This window comes from Camelus dromedarius, chromosome 36 (genome assembly GCF_036321535.1).
Source record: "Camelus dromedarius isolate mCamDro1 chromosome 36, mCamDro1.pat, whole genome shotgun sequence".
Taxonomy (NCBI): Eukaryota; Metazoa; Chordata; class Mammalia; order Artiodactyla; family Camelidae; genus Camelus; species Camelus dromedarius.
Genome location: NC_087471.1, coordinates 13,586,452 through 13,607,713, shown reverse-complemented (window position 1 = coordinate 13,607,713; position 21,262 = coordinate 13,586,452). Strand labels below are relative to the sequence as shown.

The 21,262-nt window shown below is 47.7% G+C and overlaps 1 protein-coding gene and 1 non-coding gene across 3 annotated transcripts in view; one reads left to right on the top strand and one right to left on the bottom strand.

The window, feature by feature from the left end:
- CLCN3 (chloride voltage-gated channel 3) overlaps nucleotides 1-21,262 on the top strand; it is a 41,740-nt gene that overhangs the window by 12,674 nt on the left and 7,804 nt on the right. The window contains 14 exon segments of the mRNA XM_064482519.1: nucleotides 1,707-1,803; nucleotides 3,064-3,247; nucleotides 4,221-4,347; nucleotides 5,472-5,549; nucleotides 5,551-5,682; nucleotides 7,668-7,745; nucleotides 8,686-9,079; nucleotides 9,082-9,227; nucleotides 11,135-11,290; nucleotides 11,293-11,323; nucleotides 13,677-13,995; nucleotides 13,997-14,018; nucleotides 14,020-14,063; nucleotides 19,800-19,912. Of these exon segments, the coding sequence (XP_064338589.1) occupies nucleotides 1,707-1,803; nucleotides 3,064-3,247; nucleotides 4,221-4,347; nucleotides 5,472-5,549; nucleotides 5,551-5,682; nucleotides 7,668-7,745; nucleotides 8,686-9,079; nucleotides 9,082-9,227; nucleotides 11,135-11,290; nucleotides 11,293-11,323; nucleotides 13,677-13,995; nucleotides 13,997-14,018; nucleotides 14,020-14,063; nucleotides 19,800-19,803 (1,812 nt within the window). The 3' untranslated portion in view covers nucleotides 19,804-19,912.
- LOC105105175 (uncharacterized) overlaps nucleotides 2,948-21,262 on the bottom strand; it is a 113,258-nt gene continuing 94,943 nt past the window's right edge. The window contains exons 10-14 of one of the 2 annotated variants that reach the window (XR_010379218.1): nucleotides 7,530-7,736; nucleotides 4,154-4,449; nucleotides 3,858-4,022; nucleotides 3,550-3,736; nucleotides 2,948-3,352 (exon numbers count right to left, since the gene is read on the bottom strand). This is a non-coding gene — a transcript (uncharacterized LOC105105175). Of the gene's footprint in view, nucleotides 3,353-3,549; nucleotides 3,737-3,857; nucleotides 4,023-4,153; nucleotides 4,450-6,108; nucleotides 7,193-7,529; nucleotides 7,737-21,262 lie in introns of those variants that run through there. The other variant, XR_010379221.1, reaches the window with a different exon arrangement.

Genomic DNA, 21,262 nt, shown 5'->3' with positions numbered 1-21,262 from the left:
GTGTGCTTACCATGCACAAGGTCCTGGGTTCAGTTCTCAGTATCACCATTAAAAATAAATAAATGATAAACTAATTCCTCCCCCAATAATAATGTATAAAGAGAATGAAATTATAAAAAAAAGTTTTATGAAAATAACTACATTTTCCAAAATACAGAATATTTAATGAGGGAATAACATTGTGTTACATTTTTATAATCTCATTCATTATCGTCTGGTTTACTTAAAACTGCTGGGTTCTCATCTATGAAGAGAATCCAGCCTCACACAGCGTGTGGTTAGAAAAGCCAAGAGTGTTTTAATAACCTTTTTAGATCTTTGTGGATATTCTCGTCTGACCCTGCACCACGCTGACAGGTGATAGTTTCTTAAAGGTTAGTTGCAGTGTGATGTGAGACTGAATCAGGGAACTTTTTGTCTTCTGTTACATTAAAATCCCTTGAACTTTGGTGGATGATTTTGTAGCCATGAGAGCCACTGTCAGTCCAGCGTGCCTGAATCAGACACCGCACGCCCCGTGTCTTGTGTGATTGGTAGGTGAGCGCAATTGTACTTGGGAGGATGAAACGAGAGTCATGGGCACATCAGGGAGGGTCTAACTGTGTTCTAAAGTGAGGGTGTGAGAGGGTCCATAAGACACCGTGTTCAGAAAATTTTAGTGAAAATTGAAACTAAAAGAAACCACAGCACGTCCCTTTTTTCTCTGATTATGTAGGTAGTCCACGGCCCTGGAAAACACTGCAAGTAACATCACCATACGTGAAGCAGTCAGTGAGCGTCCCAGCTCTTCACATGCGTCCCCTCTCTCCCTAGGGAGGTCAGATACCATTTTCAGCCCTTTAGTGTGTGCTTGTATCAGCCTAAACCCTTGGGAAGCTGGGAAGTTCTACACGGAGCTGTTCTTACTGTTGTTCTTAAAACATCGAATTAAAAGAAAAAACTTTCTCAGTGCTTGTTCCTGCCTAACCTGTAGTCCTCCTACCCCGGTTACTTTGAGGCAGATCAACATTGTATCATTTCAAATATTTATTTCAGTATCTTGAGCAATGCTGTAATCTAATTCTCATTCCTGTTTTATTTACTAGCTTGACTATTTCCATAGAGAGAGCCTTTCCCTCACCCGATAGTGGGGTTCCCTCAGGTTTGAACTGCACAGGAGGGAGGGAGGAAGTGTGAAACCACGCGGCTCCCAAGCAGCCACCAGGTGGGCCTGGGAGGGTCTTGCTTCTGCGTCTTCACGTGCTCGTGTGCTTAATCACATTTGAGGTGGTGTGACCAGCACAGCTTGTTCTTTGTGATGCCCACAGTGTTCCAGCTTTGACTGGGGGAAGCTTGTTTGGGTTGGTGCCATGTCCTTTGACACAGGCTTAGTGGACTTTGATATATTCTGGGGAAGACTCAGCCTGCCTGGTTCCTGCACCAAACCTGGACTCAGCTCTTCCTACCAGGGGACTTGATGTGGTTTGTGGACCCCTTGCTCTCGAGTTCTGAGGTTCTTGTTACAGATGCAGGTCTCTGGGTGGGTGCTTGCCTGGTTTGCAGGTGTAGCAGCTGTTTGACACTGATTCTGCCCCAGACTCGCCTGTCCCATTATTTAGTTTAGAAAGTGCTGTTCCATGTGTAGTAATTGAGACGGTTGTTAGATTCTAGAATTGTGGTTTCTATTCATAGCCTGAAAAATGAAACGTAAACATTTCCAATTTCAGATCAGCAAAAAGAAAGAATGAGCATGGGAGATAATGAAGAGCTTGTGTGACGCGTGGTCAGGGTGGCTCATGGTGACACTAATGGGACTGGCATCAGGTAAAGGAACTTTTTAATGCAATTCTTTTTTGTTTAACAAGACAGTAAGTAGTTCTCCCTTTCTAACTGCAGTTTTTTCAAGTACTTGTGGATTTTTAAAAGCATGTGTTTTGTTTCTTCAACACACATTCTTAAACATAATCCTAAGTGGCAGGAGGCTCCAGACTCCCAGTCTCGGCCGCGTCCCTTATGTGTCCGGCCAGCTCGGTTGCTCTTTCTCCCTCAGTTTCTTTACCTGTAAGGTCAGTGATTGGGACCAGATGATCAGTGCAAAGTACTTTCAGTGTGAACAGCATAATAAATAGCTAGTGCATGCTGGGTGCTTCCCGGTCCTCATGCAGTGCTCCAGAGCTCTCCGTGCATGTAAAGCTCATGGCCGTCCCCTGGGCTCAGTCTGGCAGTGAGGGGACTGAGCACGGAGAGGGTGTGTAACCAGACTGAGGTCGTGGGGCTGGAGGGGCCCATGCTCTGACCTCCGCGCTGCAGAGCGCCCGCCAAGGCTCTCTGTGGGGGATGTGATGGCAGGTGAAGTTCTGAAAACACACTTGAAGCTTTGATGGTGTTCATGACCTTCAGCTCCACCAGGGGAGATGACGTGCAGAACTCGAGGGAAGTGAAACCTGTGCGGCGAGTAGAGAAGCACTGGGGTCGCGATGGCCACCACCTGTCTGACCCATTGATCTTTTCACATGAGAAGGACCTAGATTTTGACCACAGATCTGTGTATTCTTGTATTCATAAAATGATCTTGGTATATTTGGCTTTCTGTTAGAAGAAGAAAACTGATCATCTGTCACAATAAGTCATTACTGCCGTGAGTTCCACGAGTTATTTCTAATGGACATTACATTTTAATGAGACTGACATCATCTGTCAATCTGTACTGGGTTTCTGAAACACACTAGTAAAAACTCTGACTTCACCAGCGAAGTTGAGACCTTCCTGCCAGGTGGCCATCTTTGGAAGATGTTTTAGTATCTTTCAGACACAGGTTTAAAATAATCATGAATTTGAATGATGTAATTGGTTTTAATTTCAAACAAAGAAATAACAATTTTAAAGATGAGTTATTTACAGTTTTAACAAGGTAATATATATATAAACTTATTTATAACAAAGATTAGGAATTCTTAAATTTGTAGTGTTCCTTTCACAGCCCTTTATTCATAAAGGGTCCCCAGCTTTCTTGGACCCCTTTAACCTGGTCGTTCTTGACTCCCTGCAAAGGGCCTGACCCCTGCGTCTGCCCCCTCTCCCCAGGGGCGCTGGCTGGGCTGATAGACATCGCTGCTGACTGGATGACCCACCTCAAGGAGGGCGTGTGCCTCAGTGCACCGTGGTACAGCCATGAGCAGTGCTGCTGGGGGTCCAACGAGATGGCGTTCAAGGAGAGGGACAGGTGTCTGCAGTGGGCAACGTGGGCTGAGCTGGGCATCGGCCAGGCGGGGGTGAGGCGCGCTCTGTCTCCAGGTGCATTAGTTGTCGACACAGTGAAGTGAGTCCCCAGTGCACGCAGTTACAGAATTCATCACGTGTGAGATGCCTGCAGCTGCATTACAGAGTGAAAAGGAAAACGTGTGTTGGGATAGAACGGAAAATATGCGAGTACAGGGCAGCAAGTGAAATATGTGCGTGTGCTCCCAGAAGCGCCTGCTAGCTAACCGCGCTCTCCCAGGTCTGCTGCGTTATGGTATAAGATGTATTTCCTGTCGTGGAAAAGACGTGCAGGAGGGTCCGTGTACTCACAGAAAGTCCACGTGGAGCCAGCTCATTGCAGCTGGGTCATGTATTCCATCACGGTTGTTTGGGAAGTGTGAATTACCAGAAGTTTTAGTTAACGTAGCCTCCTGACTGGAGATACCTGGCAGAAACCTCTGGGTTTGTCTTCGTGGCACTGCAGTATTTGGATGGCTGTCTTCCTACTGTTGATGTTCTATAGGGAAGAACAGTTTGAGGCTAGAATATTATATAATATAAATATAGTTGTATGATCTGATATGGATGTGTGTTTAAAATTTTGTCACAGCTGAATTTTAGAGCCAAAAAGAATGTACCTCCTGCTGGTGAGATGGGCAGTTGCTGTTTCTCACTCCATCCTCAGCAGAACTGCAGCAACATGAAGGCTGAGAGTGACAGTTTCTGGAAAGTGGTTTGTGGGTGGGTAGGGATTGAAGTGAGGCGAGAGTCTTGGCAACAAGGCTTTAGGGATCAGGAAAAAGCTAAGAGAAATATTAAGTAGATTGTTTCCTTGGTATGATAACAAATATGTTTTTGGATTCCATGTAAGTATTTCGTTCAAATAAAGCTTTCATTATCGTGGGAGTGACCGGGAGACTTTCACAGGTTTTACCTGAGCTGCTTAGGTGGCAGGTGCTTGTGTGAGCAGTGCCGGTCCATGAAGTTCATCGTGTTGCTTTTCGGGGTCCTAGTTCGTATATCATGAACTACATAATGCATGTCTTCTGGACCTTGAGTTTCACCTTCCTCCCCGTCTCCCTGGTAAAGGTGTGTGCTCCGTATGCCTGTGGCTCTGGGATTCCAGGGGTAAGCCGTGCAGTGTTCAGTGTCATTAACATTGAGTAATTGTGACACTTGCTTCTTGCCTGTGGGGTAAAAGGTAGTGGCTTTTCTGGGGGAGTGATTTGTCTGGAATATGAAAAAGAAAATTTTAAAAATGTAAGCTGATGGTAGATATTGCTGAAAGAAATTCTTCCCCATTTCTGTGGAGGTTGATTTTTTTTTTGTCACCACTAATTCAGCATATGACTAAATAAATATCCCAAGAGACTCAGTTAAACACCAAGAACCTGCAAAATACCTTGCAGCCTAAAGTTCTTTGATGAATGAGTTGATGTTTTGCTTTTAGGAACTGAGTTTGAACACATTCATCCTCTTTTTGTAACTATCTTTTAATTAGATAAGTTAATAATCCTTGAAATTGGAAGATGATACTTATAACTGGTTTATACTTTAAAATAAATGATCATAAGTGGTCAGTAGTATGAAATTTTGGATTTTGTTTTTTATTGATAGTAAGTTAAGAAGGTATTTAGGATTAACTATGATGTGAACTCATTTCTTTTCTTCTTTTTATTTTTCTGTCTTAAACAAGTTACTAGCTTTTTCTAGTGCATGTCTGTTAAAAACAATTTTAGTGATTTTTAAGGCTATATTAAGACTATCTTTTTTTTTTAAGTTTAATAAGGAGCAATAGCATGTAGGATTTAGCAGTTGTCACTCATCCTTCTTGATGCAGGAAAATATTACACATAATTACAATATTCTGAGAAGGCATAATATCTTTTATTTCTGACACACAATGTCTAAAATGTATCAAACTATATTATGCTCAGTTCAACAGAAATATTCAGATTTACCTTTTGCTGGTTCTGTAATTATGTCCCTTGTGTTAAACCCTGTATCCCCTTAACATGGCCTGGCATTTTAGTTTTGTTCATGAGATAGGGTTGCCCTCTCTCCTTGCTTGGGGAGAGGATTAGAGTACCATGCAGATTTGTTCTATATAGTGTAGTTGTTCAAGCTTCTGAAAAATGCATTATGAGTTGTTCCATCTGTGCCAGAATTTGCAAGATGAGTAAGACAAGAGAATAACTTAAGTTCTTATGTTTCTTAAAGGAAATTAAGCTGCCTTGATCCTTCCTTTGTAGATTACAACTATTCTGAGTGGATTCATCATCAGAGGTTACTTGGGAAAATGGACTTTAATGATTAAAACCATCATGTTAGTTAGTACTGGCTGTGGCCTCGGGTTTGAGTTTAGGAAAAGAAGGATCCCTGGTGCATGTTGCCCGTTGCTGCGGAAATCTCTTTTCCTACCTCTTTCCAAAGTACAGCACAAACGAAGCTAAGGAAAGGGAGGTAAGTGTCTTGGCAAATAAATATCTGTTACATAGACTTACATCAGCGAAGAATTTCCTAGTGTAAAGATCATGTTTCATTCTTTCCTTCTTGGATAAATTCTGTATTCAGGTTTAAAGTTTAATTTGAGAATCGTTTGTGCTTCTTTTTTCTTTTTTAAGTCATCTCTAGCATCTTTCTGCAGTCCGTCCCCAGTGCTGCTCATTTGCTCCTGTATTTTAGGAAAGTTTTAGGCAGACGGCAGGTGTCCATTGGTCGCAGTTGAATTTCACAGAAGTCTTTCCCTTTGCTTCTGCTCTGCCTCACGCCTCCCCTGCTCTGAAATGTGACGTGTGCCGCTGATTCGCTCCTGCTTCTCCCAGACTGGGGAGTCTCACCCACTGTTTCCCCCCGCCCCCTCCTCCTCCTTCTCCAGGGGTGGGTGGGTGGGTGGGTGGGTGGGTGTGTGTGTGTGTGTGGGTGTGTGTGTGTGTGTGTGTGTTCAGAACCACACCTAAAACTGTCCTGGCTCTAATGTGGCAAGTTGGTGGCTAAGGCGGTCCTCCAGCATGTGTCTACCTGGTTCAGTTCCTTTACTTGCTATTGTACCTTGACATTTTGGGGGTAAAAGATTTTAATTTTTATTTATTTATTGTAAGCACAAAAATAATTTATCAGAAAATACAGAAGTTAAATTTGTCTAGATTTTAATGTACACACTGTGATGATTAGTAATGTTTATGACATTAACTTTATTCTGTTGCCTTGGTATGTAAATGACTAGACTTTACACATTAGTTGGAAGCATTTAGGCTTCATATTTTGCTTTCTTCTTCTGCCCACTTAACATTTTTAAATTAAATGGTTGTTAGATACTTATGAAATGGATTGAAAGTGTGTGAGTTATAGGTATGTGGATGTCGGCTTGATTGTAAAATTCTATTGTGTTAAATGTAGAATCAGAGGATTCAGTTAAATGTGTTGTATGCAGTTCTGAGGGAAAGAAACAATATTAAGTTACCTTTGTTCTCCTGGCTCTCCCAGAGGAGCACTCCCAGTGTGCCCTCTCCAGCCAGGTGCAATTTAATTACAACAAGGCTTCGTTCATTTTTAATTTACCAAACAGCAGCCTGATTGTGGAGTTCATGCTCTTAACATTTACAGTTTAATTTTATTTATTTCTAATTTCTCTTTCAGAGGTGTAAAAATTCACCAATTGAGGAAATGCTTTGGTAGCCTCAAATATTTACTGGAGTGAAGTAGTCACAGGAGTAAACTCTTAGAAGAGTCATGGCAAATAGATGCCCAGTGAATTTTTGTGTGTATTTGGCTTCCCACTAGTGGGAGGTGGGCAGCTGCCCATGGTGGATGAGGGAGCTGGAGACAGGACCCGGGGTGCTGGGTCTTTCTTCCTGTGACTGGCTCGGAGGGCTTCTGGGTGGTGGGACTGTGCCCGGGCGTGGCGGTAGTTCCTCATTCAGGTGAGGCTTTTCCGTGCTTGAGATAGCGGTCTCTTCAGAGGACTGGGGTGCTGAAAATGTAGGGAAACTCAGGAGATTTCAGGTCCCCTGTATATTTTACTAGGGTTAGGAGTAGAGTAATTATTAGCGATGGAGTGGTTAGCTCTGGAAACTGAAGAACTGATACCCTCTTTAAAAATAAACATATCCCCTCCCCGCCCCAGTTATGCTTTCTCCACGGTCTTCACAAGTAAACATCTTGATTGTCTGCGTCCATTGCCTTTTCTTCTTTCCATCTTATTTACACTGGTGTATCTCCCACCGATGTTTAACTGAATATTGAATACATGAATGACCTTTCAATTAAAGCAGAGGAGGAAAAATAATCTTACTAGAAGAAGTATTTACCTTTGGGTCAGGAGGGAAAAGGAAGACATGCGAGTCAAATTCAGAAGCGGCGTTTAGAGAGTTTGAGTGACACGTGGAGTGTGGCCTGGTGCACGTGAGTCTGTCAGCACTTGTGAAATAGGCCACGTCCTCTTTCAGGTGCTGTCCGCTGCCTCGGCTGCAGGTGTTTCTGTACCTTTTGGTGCATGGATCAGAGTTCTTTTTAGCCTGGAGGAGGTAAATTAAACCAGCAATTAAAATTCTGTGTAGTTACTGTTACAGACATCCTGTGGCACACTTTCCAGTGTTACAGCTCGTGTCATAGACACAGACTTTGTTTTTAAGTTTTCAAATTTCTTTTCATAGTTATTTTTCACTCATTCTTACATAAAAGTAATATATATGTTCTTTACTTGAGAGAAGTTTTTTTAAACTATTATTGATATATAAGTGTCAGTATTTATTTAAAGTTTACCATTGTTGACATAATTAAAAGTAGGCAGAAGTGAATTTGACTTAATGGAAAATATTTAAAACAATCCTTATTGGCTAACTTACAGGATTGTTTTTATTTTAAAATTTTTAATCAGTTTCTAAGTCATTTTTTAAAGTTTTTCTTGTGTGATTATTTCTGTTGCAGTTACTGATTTTAAGAAAATAATTTTAGTCACTTGTGTGGAATATCTTTTATTTTCTAATTGGTGCTTAAGACTTTTTACACCTTTGTACAAAAATGTGACTAAGAAAAAAAATGTGATCTAGGAATGGCTTAAAATGTACTTTTCTCTCTGGGTTGTTTGTATTCCTTTTGCTTTAATAGAGAAGAGGAATATTAAATACTTCTTTGTAAGCTAGCAGGAGTTAGTGATGGTACATTTATTCTTAACTACCGTGATTGAATTGGGGGTAGAACTCACTTTGAAAATAACACAGAGCTAGGTATTTTAAATAATTATTAGACATTTATCATCAGTTGACATGGTGAATTTGTGTAATGATGTGATAGCCAGAATGGCTATAAAATAGTATTTTCCTTACTACGGTAACATTTAATATACATAAATTCTAGCTGCAGTAAAATTTAGAGCATTGATACTTACCATTCAAGTTTTAACATATCAGAAATATCTTATAAAATTACGGCACTGATTCTTCTTTTCCTTTTTCCCTGTTTTAGATTAGCTGTTACTTCCCTCTTAAGACTTTATGAAGGTCATTTTTTGCTGCTTTGGTGGCGGCATTTGTTTTAAGGTCCATCAGTCCGTGTGGTAGCAGCTGCTTGGTCCTCTTTTACATGGAGCACCACACACCACAGTACCTTTTTGAACTGTTTCCTTTTATCCTCCTCGGGGTGTTTGGAGGGCTGTGGGGAGCCTTTTCCATCCGGGCAAACGTTGCCTGGTGTCAGCGGCGCAAGTCTACCAGATTTGGGAAGTATCCTGTTCTGGAAGTCATCGTGGCCGCCATCACTGCTGTGGTAGCCTTCCCCAAGCCGTACACCCGGCTCAACACCAGTCAGCTCATCAAGGAGCTTTCCACGGACTGCGGGCCCCTGGAGTCCTCCTCTCTCTGTACTACAGAAACAAGATGAACGCCAGTAAAATTGTTGATGACACTGCAGACCAGCCCGCTGGCCTCGGAGTGTATTCAGCTACATGGCAGTTAGGGTTATTACTCGTATTTAAGATCATAATGACTGTGTTCACCTTCGGGGTCAAGGTGGTTGCTGGTGGGGGTGATATTCTAGTAATCGTGGGACAAACTGAAATGTTTACCTAAAGATGGTTGCTTCATACATGTAGACTGAAAAAGCTATCTGTTTGGTTTAATTTTAAATAATGAAAAAAGAGTTTTCGGATATATTGTTGAGTATGCTATCTTGCTGTGTAACCACTCACCCCAAACCTCTCCACTTAGGACAACGATGGCTCACCACGCTCTTGGTGTTGCGTGGTTGTACTGGGAGGCCTCACTGGGCACACTCTACCTGTGGTCCCTCACGTGGCTGTCACCTGACAAGGCTGTGTCAGGCGCCTGGACCAAGCAGGGTCAGACACTAGGGAGACGGGGGACCATCTGGGCTTCTCCTGCACTGTCTCCGCCGCTCGCTGTCTCTGGTCTTCCTGGCACAGTGGCCTCGGGGTTGGTGGATTCCTCCCATGGCAGCTCAGGGTTCCAAGAGCGAGTATCAGGAGAGGACTGTTCCCACTCCAGCCAGGGATGCCCCACAGCACACCTCTTGTCTGGGCCATCACAAAGGCCCGGGGGGGCAGGGGACGGACGCACACTCTGAACTTACAGGGGGCAGACAGAGAGTTGGTGATCATGTTTCCTGTTGCTGCCAGAGTCCCTTACCACGAGTCTCACACGTTTATTTTAGATCCGGAGACCAGGCACCTGGGCTGGGTCTCACTGGGCTGGAGTCAGGGTGACCAGAGGAGGTGCAGGAGAGGCCTTCCTGCATTTTCCAGCTTCCATGGGCCTGGGCTCATGGCCCCTCCTTCATCTTCAGAGCCAGCAGTGGCTCATCAAGTCTTTGTTTAATCTCCGCGTTCTGACACTAGTCCTAAATCCTTCCACGTGTAAGACCTCTGTGATGACTTTGGGCCCACCCACGTCACCCGGGATGGTCTCCTGTTTAAGGTCAGCTGCTGATGCCGGGATTTCTCTGGGCCATGCAGAACGGCAGACTCCTGGGGATGGGGGCGTGGCTGTCTGTGGAGCCCGTGCTCTGCCCACGTGTCACTGTGGGGCAGCAGCCCAAGGGCCTTGTACACTCTGCTCTGTTCCGAGGCCCAGCTGTGCCCTGGGACACGGCTGCTCCTGAACTTGGAGAGCAGGCGGTCGTTAGTTAGTGACTTGCTGGTCAGTGCAGTTCCTGCACGATTGTCAGGATGTGAATGGGGTGGGATGGCAGCGGCCCCCAGTCTCTAAATGGCTGCACCTGCGATTCATGTGCCCCTTGCCACTCACTCAGGACCGGTCGTCCATGGTGTAGCCGGGTGGGTAACAGCTTCATTTCAGCCAGCCTGAGCCATGTCAGTTTTTGAAGTACGGACTCTCTCTTCTATTGTCCTCTGTCTTAGTTCCCTGGTCATAAAGGTTAAATAATAGAAACACCTTGAAATTTGACTGTTCAACTGAGCGACTCCAGGTAGAGTGCTCAGCCATGCGGGCGCGGTGCGTGGACCCTGTAACCCAGCTTCCCTGGCCCCACGGGGCTGCAGGGCCTTCCTGGGGGAGAGGGAGATGCAGGTTTTGAGCCCTTCTGTTTGGGTGTCCTTGTGGTGACCTGTGCTGGTCAGCATGCCCTCTGCGCTGGCCTTGCCTCCCGGCCACAGTCTGCACTCAAGCTTGTCCCCCTGCCGGGTTGGACCAAGAACAACTCTTGTCCTTCTGATCACTTCACGTGTGTGTGTGTGAGTATACGAGGGGTGGGCATTCAGAAACCCAAGCTGAAGGACGAGGAACCCTGGAGTCCCTTCTCTTTGTGTCCAAGAATGCGGCTTGTTACTTGGTATGTGGGTGTGTGGGACTGTCCAGGGCCAGTAGGAGCAGGGCCGCAGTGCTTTCCCTGTGCTGGGGGCTTGCCCTGAGCACCAGGCTCACCAGGGTCTCCCTCACAGGTGCCATCGGGCCTGGTCATCCTCAGCATGGCTGTCGGTGCCATCGCTAGCTGCATGGTGGGCATCGCGGTAGAGCAGCTGGCCCACTACTAGCATGACTGGTTCATCTTCCAGAAGTGGTGCGAGGTTGGGGCCGACTGCATCACCCCCGGCCTGTGTACTCCATGCTGGGTGCCACCGCGTGCTTAGGTGAGTCAGGGGTCTCTGTGCTCGGCTGTAACCAAGGTGGAGGCCCCTGTCTAAGGGATGGGGGTGCGGACACACGCGGGTGGCATCATCCTACCTGTCTTTGAACACTTGCCACTGTGGAAATCTAATAGTACCTTTTTAACATCATGTGATGCTTCAAGACAGATGGCGTCTCAGTACCACATAGGCTTCCTTTGACTCCTGTCCAGGGAGGTTTTTGTTTCTCCTTGTCAAGGACCTTGGCTCACCTACGTTCCAGCAGAGCTTCAGAGCACCTTTCCTTTGACTCTGTGGTGAGTCACTGTGAGCCAAGAAAAGCCAAGTATCTGCATTACCTTCTTAAGAGTCTGTTTCTTGTCCTTGTGGACATGAAAAATAGTTATTTCTATATTTAAAATGTCAGCCAAACTTTGGTTATAGTATTTAATCACAGTTGGTATTTTGACTTAGTCTTGTTCAGTGGCTCAAAGTTGGGTAAAGAAGTTATTGATCTTCTAAGTGTAAAATGCAGTGAAAGCAACGGGAGAGCCTTTTTGTCCAGAGGAGCAGGTGCTCATCCATTTCTGTGTGGCGCACTGTGCTGAGTGATGCAGAGGTGGGCCCACCCTCAGCGAGAGGCGTGCTGCAGAGACCAGCACTGGCTGTACAGTGTGAGCAGTGCGGAGGACCAGGGACAGCTGGGAACGCCCATGACCTCGGCAGGGACCTAGAGGGAGAGAGCTCAGGGAGGCTGGGACGTGTGCTTTCTTCTAGGGATCAGTAGAACTGAGAGGAGATGGCTTTGTTAAAGAGGGTAGTGACGTGAAGCGAAGGGACCGGGTAGGAGTACGCTTAGTGTTCATGGAGCTTTGAAGAAACAGGGTGTTGAAGTAGAGAGTGCGCATTGGGCACTGGGGAGAGAGAGTCGGATTAGGGAGATGGAGCCGGGTTCTGAAAAGGCAGTGGTTCACGTCAGGACGAGTTGTGTCTGCTGTGGGTTGGATCTCTGGCAGGATTGTTGTGGCTTTGTCATTTTTAGTGCGATGACTTTGGGAAGGTTCCTGTACTTGTTGATTTTTATTTCCTTATCTTTAAACTGCAGATAACAACCACTCCTACGATTGTTTTCGAGGATCATAGAAGATAACACGCAAACAAAGCTGTGAGCACAGTGCCTGGTAAAGTGAGTGGTTGGTTAGGTCAAAAGCCTTTGTAAAGGGGCCAGGGCATCCATGGTGTGGTGTAGGTGTGTAACGCACCGTAGGTTCTTTCTCCCTTCTGTTTTTGGGTTAGAAACAGGAAGAGCTCAAGCTTCCTGCAGTGTAAGCTGACAAGCCCTGGTAGGTTTCTGAGCAAAGGAGCCATGGGGTGAAGGCAGCACTTGGGAACGAGTCACGTGGGAAGGCGGCTTGTGAAGTGGGTGGAAGGCAGTGGGGCCTGCTGTCAGGGAGGTGAGATCAAAGAGCACTAAGTCAAGGAGCAGAGTCTTGAGCATCTGTGCTGGGTCGGTAATGGTGAGGAAGGGACCCCAAGTAGATCCTTTACAGAGCAAGTCAGGTAGGACTTGTGAGAGTCTGGACTTTGGGTACAGCAAGCGGGTGAACCAGGCGTGGCTGTGAGGCTGTCAGGAGGAAGGAGGGGCCCAGCATTGGGGTCAGTGAGTTGTGGGGAGTTCTCTGGGGGGAAGAGGGTTTGGTTTTAAGTGTGGGGTAGTTTGTGCGATCGTGGGTCTTCCAGCGTCTTTCTACAGTTGGAAAATGAGACGAGCACGTAGGATGTGATGGGTGGAGACACGGGACACTCAGCAGGAGGGGGAGACATGTGGGTCAGGTAGGCCTCAGCCTGGAGGTGGCAGCTCGGAGCGGTGGTTTGGGTGGATAATTTGAATAGTTCAGATGCATTTTCTAATGGAAGGATATTATACTGCTAACATAAATCACACATCAGAATATTTTACTCATTTTGAAGAGATTTAGAGGAGAGAACTGTATTAATTTAATATTCTGCCCACTTGAGTTTAATTTGTAAATTGTTAGTAAACAAATGAGCTACGATGTGCTTCAGCAAACTCCTTAAAAACTAACAAGAAGACTTCGTGGGGAGAAATTATGTCTTTGTCACCGCAGGAAACCAAGTGGCAAACTGTTAGTTGGTCAGCTGTGATTTTTTTTATTTCATGAAGTTAACCGGTTTTGAAATGTTATTTTCATAGTCTCCATGTTTGAACAAAGAAGACTGGTGTTCCTGTAGATCTTGTTAAAATAATGATGCTCCTTGTCATTAAGTCCTGTTTACCGTTTGTGTTTGACCGTCTGTTACGGGAGTTCTCCTGCAGGGGCCTGTCCCCCTGACCAGCGATGCTTGCTCCTTTCAGGCGGCGTGACCAGGATGACGGTCTCCCTAGCGATGATTGTCTTCGCGCTCACTGGAGGCTTGGAGTGCATCGTTCCCCTTATGGCTGCAGTGATGACCAGTAAATGGGTTGGAGATGCCTTTGGAGGGAAGCTTTACGAAGCTCACATCTGGCTAAATGGATACCCTTTCTTGGATGCGAAGGAGTTCACACACAGCACGCTGGCCGCTGACGTCACAAGACCATGAAGGAGCGACCCTCCCCTGGCTGTCCTGATGCAGGACAACATGACGGTGGATGACGTAGAAAACCTGATCAATGAGACCAGCTACAACGGCTTTCATAATGTCCAGGGAGTCTCAAGAGACTGGTGGGGTTCGCCCTCAGAAGAGATGATGATCGCAAAAGGTACCCTCCTGAAGGAACGCGTGCATGTGCGCCTGCCTGCGCCTGTGTGTGTATCTGTCGGAATGGGCACCTGGCTGGGTGGGCACGCGTGTGCAGTGGGTTTCTGGAAGAAAGAGAAGCTGTGCCATGTGATCGGCTGGGCTTATGGGGCGAGTGGTCTGCTTCACATCCCTTCAGGTCTGCTCTTTAGGAAAGGGATTCACACTTCCGTGGGTTGCCTTCCCGCTGAATGTGGTCTTATCTTTTGATATGGCATTGTTTTCAGAGATTGGAGTCTGATTCTTTCTCTTCTGGCTCAGAGAAGTAAGTCTCGTAAAGGTAACAGTATTCATAATAGCACGTGATATAAGCCCTTAGTGAGTGTTGGGCATTCAGCTAAATGCATTCTTGTAATTAATAAAGTTGGCTCATTTGAATGCAAGTTACTGAAAATTCCATCATCTTTGGTCTGTTTCCTATCAGATTCACAGGGTTTTGCTTTTTCAGTGTTTGGATTTGGATTTACAATATTAACTTGTAATACCTAGTTTAGTGAAAAAATCACTGAGATTGTATTCTTGGCTAAACGCAGGTTGGGAAAGCCTGTGAGTCCTGCCGTGCTCTGTGCTGACCTTCCTGAAAGTGTAGCGTGAAGGTGTTAGCCCTGCTGTGTGACTTCTTGGAGAAGTTGAACTTCTGAGGAGGAGAAAGCCAGTTTTGTCCTCCAGAATTCTTTATCCCCTTCCCTTGTACCCCTGCAGTGCTGACGAGGGGGCCAGCAGAACAGTCTGATGCACCCCCGAAAGCCCCAGGTTGTGGGTGTCCCCATCAGCTGTTGCCCTGCTGCCCCTGCTGGGTGGTAGGGGACGCTGAGCTCTGGGCCGGTCCCCAAGGTCATGCCCGAGCCCGTCCCCACCCTCCCGCTTGCTCTGTGGCTGTTGCAGGTGGACTGTGAACTACTTCAGTTCTCGTGCTGTTTGGAGAGGGGAGACTAGATGGTGTGGGTGGGAGTATTTCTCAGATCAGACTGGAAGCCTTCAGTTTACAAGAGCTGCTAAAGCAAAAAGAAGGAGGAAAAGAGAAGAGCCTACAGGGAATGCCCAGTTGAGCTCAGGAAAAGACTGCAGCTTTGTACGACTTTGCATCATTCCGGGTTCCGCTTGAGGTGCTGGCCTGGCAGGTGCCCAAGGGGCGGGCAGTGTGGCTGCTGTGGCTGCGGTGTGGCTGAGGTCAGGGGCGCTGCTGCTTAGCCCTGCCCGGGGCTGCCCTGCGGTCAGAGGAGACTGTGCTTTCAGGTTTAACGGTAAATGAGGAAGGAACGAAAGGGGTCAGGGTTTGGGAATTTTCACAAAAGTTTAAAGGAAAAAGCCCAGGTTTTTAAAACATGAAGAAAATGGTAAAGTTAAGAATTATTTGTATTCCCATTGATTCTGTGGATATATTTTTTAAAGTTTTGTTACTGTCTTGAGAAATAAAATATGAGGATAGCAGATAATGTCAGTGTCAGGGAATAGGTTTACCTCAGACGTGAGGTAGCAAATTGTGTCATCAGGATGGTTAGTCACACGCTGCCTTCTTTAACAGACCTTAAATATTTACCAACATGTATTTCTGTGAAGTTTTCATTTTTGAATGAGAAAAATATACCTGTACACTAGGTTTTGTGAAATATGTGTAATTTTTATATACTTATATAAAATACTTTATTAAAGGACAAAAAAAATGCTTGAATAAGTAGTGACCTATATGCCATGTCCAGGGACAGGAAAACCTCAAGATTTTAAAAGAACAGTTTTCCCACGATTTATTTTATTTTTTAATTAATTAATTAATTAATTAATTAATTTGGGGGGGAGGGAGGTAATTAAGTTTACTTTTTTTTTTTGAAGGAGGTACTGGGGATTGAACCCAGGACCTTGTGCATCTAAGCATGTGCTCTACCACTTGAGCTATGGCCTCCCCCCATTTTTATTTTTAAACTCTGCATTTTTGTTATTTCATTAAAAATTTTTTTTCGTTTGTAGATAGTACATTGACATAGTTCATATTCAGGGAGATTAAAAGTATTAGCAGATACAAACAACTTTATATAAAATAGAGAAACAGCAAGGACCTTACTGTACAGCACAGGGAACTACAGTATCTTGTAATAAGCTGTAATCAAAAACAATATGAAAAGTATATATAGAAATATTTGTATAACTGAATCACTGTGCCGTACACCAGAAACTAACACATTGAAAATCAACTATACTTCAATTTTAAAAAAAAGGAAGAAAAAAACAGAGAAAAAGACAATTAAAAGTATATAGAGTGAGGAATCACCCGTGGCCTCGCCGTGTCCAGGTTAACTGTCCGCAGGCAGCCGTCTGCTTGGCTTCGTGTGTTTTCGGTAGCTGCCATTCCGTGCTTATATGATAAGTACATAAGCTTTTTCCTTTACTTTTAGGCACGTTGTATATGCTGTCTGATACACGCTACTCTGTATCTTGTTTTTTCACTAAGCAACGTTTTCTCGGACATCTTTCCAGATCAGTGTAGAGTTTTCTCCTTTCATTTTTTACACTGCAGAGGATGCCATGGGGTGGTGTACCAGGGGCTGCGTCATGATGTTTTATGTCAGATTCCCGCTGACGTTTGCAGCCTTTTCTGTGATAAAAATTGTCGCCGGGTAAGTCTGAGAACCTCGCGCAGTGGTCGTTGTGCCCGTGTGCCCCTGCGGGAAGATACTGGCAGAGGATCGTTGGATCAGAGGTGCATTTGTCATTTAGTGAGGTATTTGTGGACTGCACCTTGTGCTCTCCCCAGCAGTAAATGAGAGTTTACTGTGTGCAAGTTTAGTCCAAACGGAGACATCCCTCCTGCAGTCTGTGTCCGGATGTAAAAGTGAGGCTGAATGTTCTGTAGATTGGTTTAGAATGAAGCGTGTATTTAATGTGACATTTACAGCGTGACCTGGATCCTCTTTGCTGTTTTCCGCCTTAAGGTATAAAGACTCCCTTGCTGGTTTCCGTTTCTGTGCTGGAGCTGTGAGCTTTGCAGGGATGAGACCTTGGGTACGGCTGACGTGTCAACACGGTGAGAAAGGCTGTGGCGCGGTGAGAGGCTGCCCTGTTGTGCGTCTCTCCTCCCTCAGGGTCACCTGTGAGAGTAAAGCCTGGGCTTGTGTGCCTGGGAGACCTGGTACAGGTGTCCCGCCCCCGGCTGTGCTGTCCTCCTGCGTCCCGAGCCGGCGTTGACCCGGAGCGGCGGCGGCGGCAGGAGGAGAAGGACCCCGAGCGGCGGCGGTGGCAGATGCCCCAGGCGAGCCGGTCAGTTTACTGCTGTCTCCCCCGCCGCCTGGCCTGGGGGCGGCCTCTGCTGCCTAATTCGCCAGGCTCTCGTCTCCAGGTCAGCCTGTCCGAGCGAGGCGGGCGCGGTGCGGTCAGGGGGCGGCGGCGGTAGGGGGTCTGCGGAGGGGGAGCAGGACCTTTTGCTCCCATCTCTCCCATGGCTTGGCCTGGGGGGCAGTCTCTGTTGTCCCAGGTGGCGGGACACACGTGTCCCTGCCAGCCTGACCCCGGGAGGCTGGCGCGGTGCGTTTGGAGCGGTGGCGGCAGGGACAAGGGGGCTGCCCTGGCAAGCAGGTCGACTTCTTCTCTCCCCCGCCCCCTGGCCTGGGGGCGGCCTTGGCCGCCGGAGATTCTCCTATGTCCGACTCCAGGTCAGCTTGCTCCTGGGAGGCCGGCGCGGTTAGGTCCAGGGGCGGCGTCAGTAGCAGAGGGTGGGATAAGTCTGCCTTGGGGAGCTGGTGGATTAGCTCCCGTCTCCCCAGCGGCCTGGCCTGGGAGCGGCCTCTGCGGCCCCAGGTCGCCGGACACACCTGTCCCACTCAGCTTGCTGGGGTGGGGGGGTGGGAGCGGTGCCGTTAGGGTGCGGGGGCGACAAAGGTAGGGGGCCTGCCGCGGCGGAGCCGGTCAGTTTGCTCCGCTCTCCTCCACGGCCTGGCCTGGGGAAGGCCTCTGCCTCCCGAGATCACCTGACGTCCTACTCCAGATCAGCTTGCTCCTGGGAGGCTGGCGCCGTGCGGTCAGGGGCCAGGTAAGGTGGCGGCTGCGGGGGGAGGGCGGTTGCCCCCGGGGAGCTTGTGGATTAGCTCTCATTTCTGCGCCGCCTGGTCTGAGGGCGGCATCTGCTGCGCTAGGTCCTGGGACATACCTGTCCCACTTTGCCTATTGAGTGCGGGGGGCGGGGCGGTCAGGGTTCCGGGGGCGGCGTGGGTAGGGAGCCTGTAGCGGGGAAGCCAGTCCATTTGCTCCCATCTCCCCCGCCGTCTGTCTTGGGGACAGTCCTTTTTGCCTCAGGTTCGCCAGATGCCTGCCTCCAGGTCAGCCTGCTCCCCAGAGGAGGCCACTGTGAGGTCAGGGGGCGGGAGCGGTGGCGGCTGCGGGGGGAGGAGGCAGCCTTGCGGAGCTGGTGGATTGGTTCCCGTCTTCCCAGCAGCCTGGTTGGGAGTAGCCTCTACTGCCCCAGGTCGCCAGACACACCTGTCCCACTCAGCTTGCTGGGGGAGGGAGGCCGGGAGCGGTGCCGTTAGGGTGCGGGGATGGAGAGGGCCGGGGTAGAGGGCCTGCCGCAGGGGAGCCGGTCAGTTTGCTCCCCTCTTCCCCGGGGCCAATTCTGGGGGCGTCCTCTGCTGCCCAAGAATAAGGTCAGCTTGCTCCCGGGAAGCGGGCCCGGCCCGGTCACGGGGCGGCGGCGGCGGGTGGAGAGGGGCTGTCCCGGCTGGCGGGTCCATTTCTTCTCTCCTGACCTGGCCTGAGAGTCGCCTCTCCCGCCCAAGATTCACCTGACACCCCACTCCCGGTCAGGTTGCTCCTGGGAGGCGGGCGCGGTGCGGTCGGGGGGCGGTGGCGGTGGAGTGGGTGCTGCCTGGGTCCAGCCAGTCAATTTGCTCCCTTCTCCCACGCGGCCTGTCCTGTGGGCGTTCTCTGCGCCCAGGGTCGGGGGGGACACACCTGTCCTACTCAGCCTGCTCCCAGGAGGCCGGCGGGGTGAGGTCGCGGGGCGGAGCTGCCCCCGGAGGAGATGGTGTATTAGCTCCCATCTCTCTGGCGGCCTGGCCTGGGGGCAGCCTCTGCTGCCCCTCGTTCACTGATCACTCTTCTCCAGGTCATCCTGGGGGCTGTGGGGTGGTGGCGGGGGTATGGAGCCTGCCATGGGGGAGCCGGTGGATTAGCTCCCGTCTTCCCTGCAGCTTGGCCTGGGGTCGACCCCTGTTGCTCCAGGTCGAAAGACACAGGTTGCCTGACGGCCTAACCACTGGAGTCAGGGCACGTTGCCCTGAGGGGGCTGCCCCTGGCCAGCTGGTCAGTTTGTTCCCATCCCCCCTGCAGCCTGGCACAGGGGCAACCTTTGCTGCCCCAGGTTCACAGGACGCCCATCTCCAGTTTATCCTGCTCCTGGGAGGCAAGCACAGTGGAGTCAGACCAAGAATTGGGCTCTCCCCTGGGGAGGAGCAGAACTCTCTTGGTCTCCTTTGTCTTTATTCTTCAACAAAGGGGTCAATGGAGCCAGTTCTTCATCCTGAGAAAATGTAGCCTGTGTTACGGAAGAGCTGCTGGACACAGTGTGGTTTCTGGGTCGGTTTTCACATCAGCTGATGCTCCAGGCAGGCAGGAAGGCTATTACTCAGAGCTTCTTAGCCTGGAGTTGGGGGACAGTCCCGCCATCCTCACCATGTTTTTTCTAAATGTGTTACTCCCCTCTTTTTCCTAGGTGACGTTTTAGGTTATTGGGTCGCAGATTGCTGGCACACTCATCCTTGTTCTCAAACATCTTTTAAACTTGTGTGAAGTGACAAGTAGGGGAAGAAGATGATTTACTGAAAGGTAAGACTACTTAAATTTGCATTAAAGCTGCATTCTGTCAGTCTTTCTCAAATGATTTTTCTGAGTCTAAATCCACAACCTAGTGAGTATTGCACTCCTGTGTAAATCATTGATCTTCACATTTGTTGAGTGGGCGATGAGATCTGTTAATCAGGCTTACCCCTGAAAGGAGAAACTGAGGCTTTTGAGCACAATTCCTTGTCTGATGTCACCCAGGCAGTCACAGTAGAAGACAGAGCTGATATAAAAGTCCCTCAGCTGCCTCAACTGCAAAGCTTCTGGGATTACTGATCCTTGAAGTGCAGGTGACTCGATGATAATTTGGAGGTTAGTTCATATGATCAGGTTTTTCCCATCCTGTAAATGGGTTCCGTGGCCCCAGCCCCAGGAGAACTTGGTCATAAGGGCCATGTTGTGAGGGGTGGGTGGGAAGGCAGAGGCGTAAGAGCTGGAATCACTGAGATTCCACACTTGCTAACCACAGACTCCAGAGCCGAAGTGTTGTCAGGTTCTGCTCTGGATTTGAAAGCGTGTTCAGACATGATTCTTGCCCTTCAGGAGTCACTGCCTGGGTGGAAGTAACCTTTACATAAACCTGGAAAGGATAGCGATTAAAGTAGGTGGGCAGTTACGTTACTCAGTGTGCCCAGGCTCACTCTTCCAGGCACTTGTGGGCCTAATTGAGAGTTATGTTATTCATTCATTCACTGATTTGTTACCCTTGAATTGATCATTTGTCCCACAGTAAGTGAAACAAGGGATCAGGAATCTGAGTTTTGTCCCCTCTCCTATCACTGATTTTATCGATCAGTAGGGCAACCTGCGTATGCACTGTGAAATGGTGTGGCATTTCTTGCCCAGTGGGACTGCACTGGTCAGTTTTGAGGATTGGGAGATACGTGGATAGGACAGTGCTTTGACAAACATGAAACCTCTTTACATTGTCACCTGGGAACTTCTCTCTCCATAGCTAGCTCTGTATTATTATTGTTGTTGTTGTTGTTGTTGTTATTTAGCTCTGTATTATTTTTGTTGTTGTATCTTATGCAGCATTACTCAAAGGTTTACTTAAAAAAAGATCCAAATTAGCTCTGTTCACCTGTTTCCAGACCTGAAAGCTTCAGTTCTAGATTATCTGTTTGAGTTTTCTTAAAAATGCATTCCAGTATATTTCTCTGATGAAAATCTTTATCCTGTTATCTATTTCCCCATCATTTCCTTATTTTCTTGAATATATTAGAAGTAATCATTTTATAGTCTTTATTGTTAACTCTGAGGCCAACATCACCTGGGGGTTTGCATCTGTTTAATGTTTCTTGTTCTCATAGTATCAGTCGTATGGTCTTGACA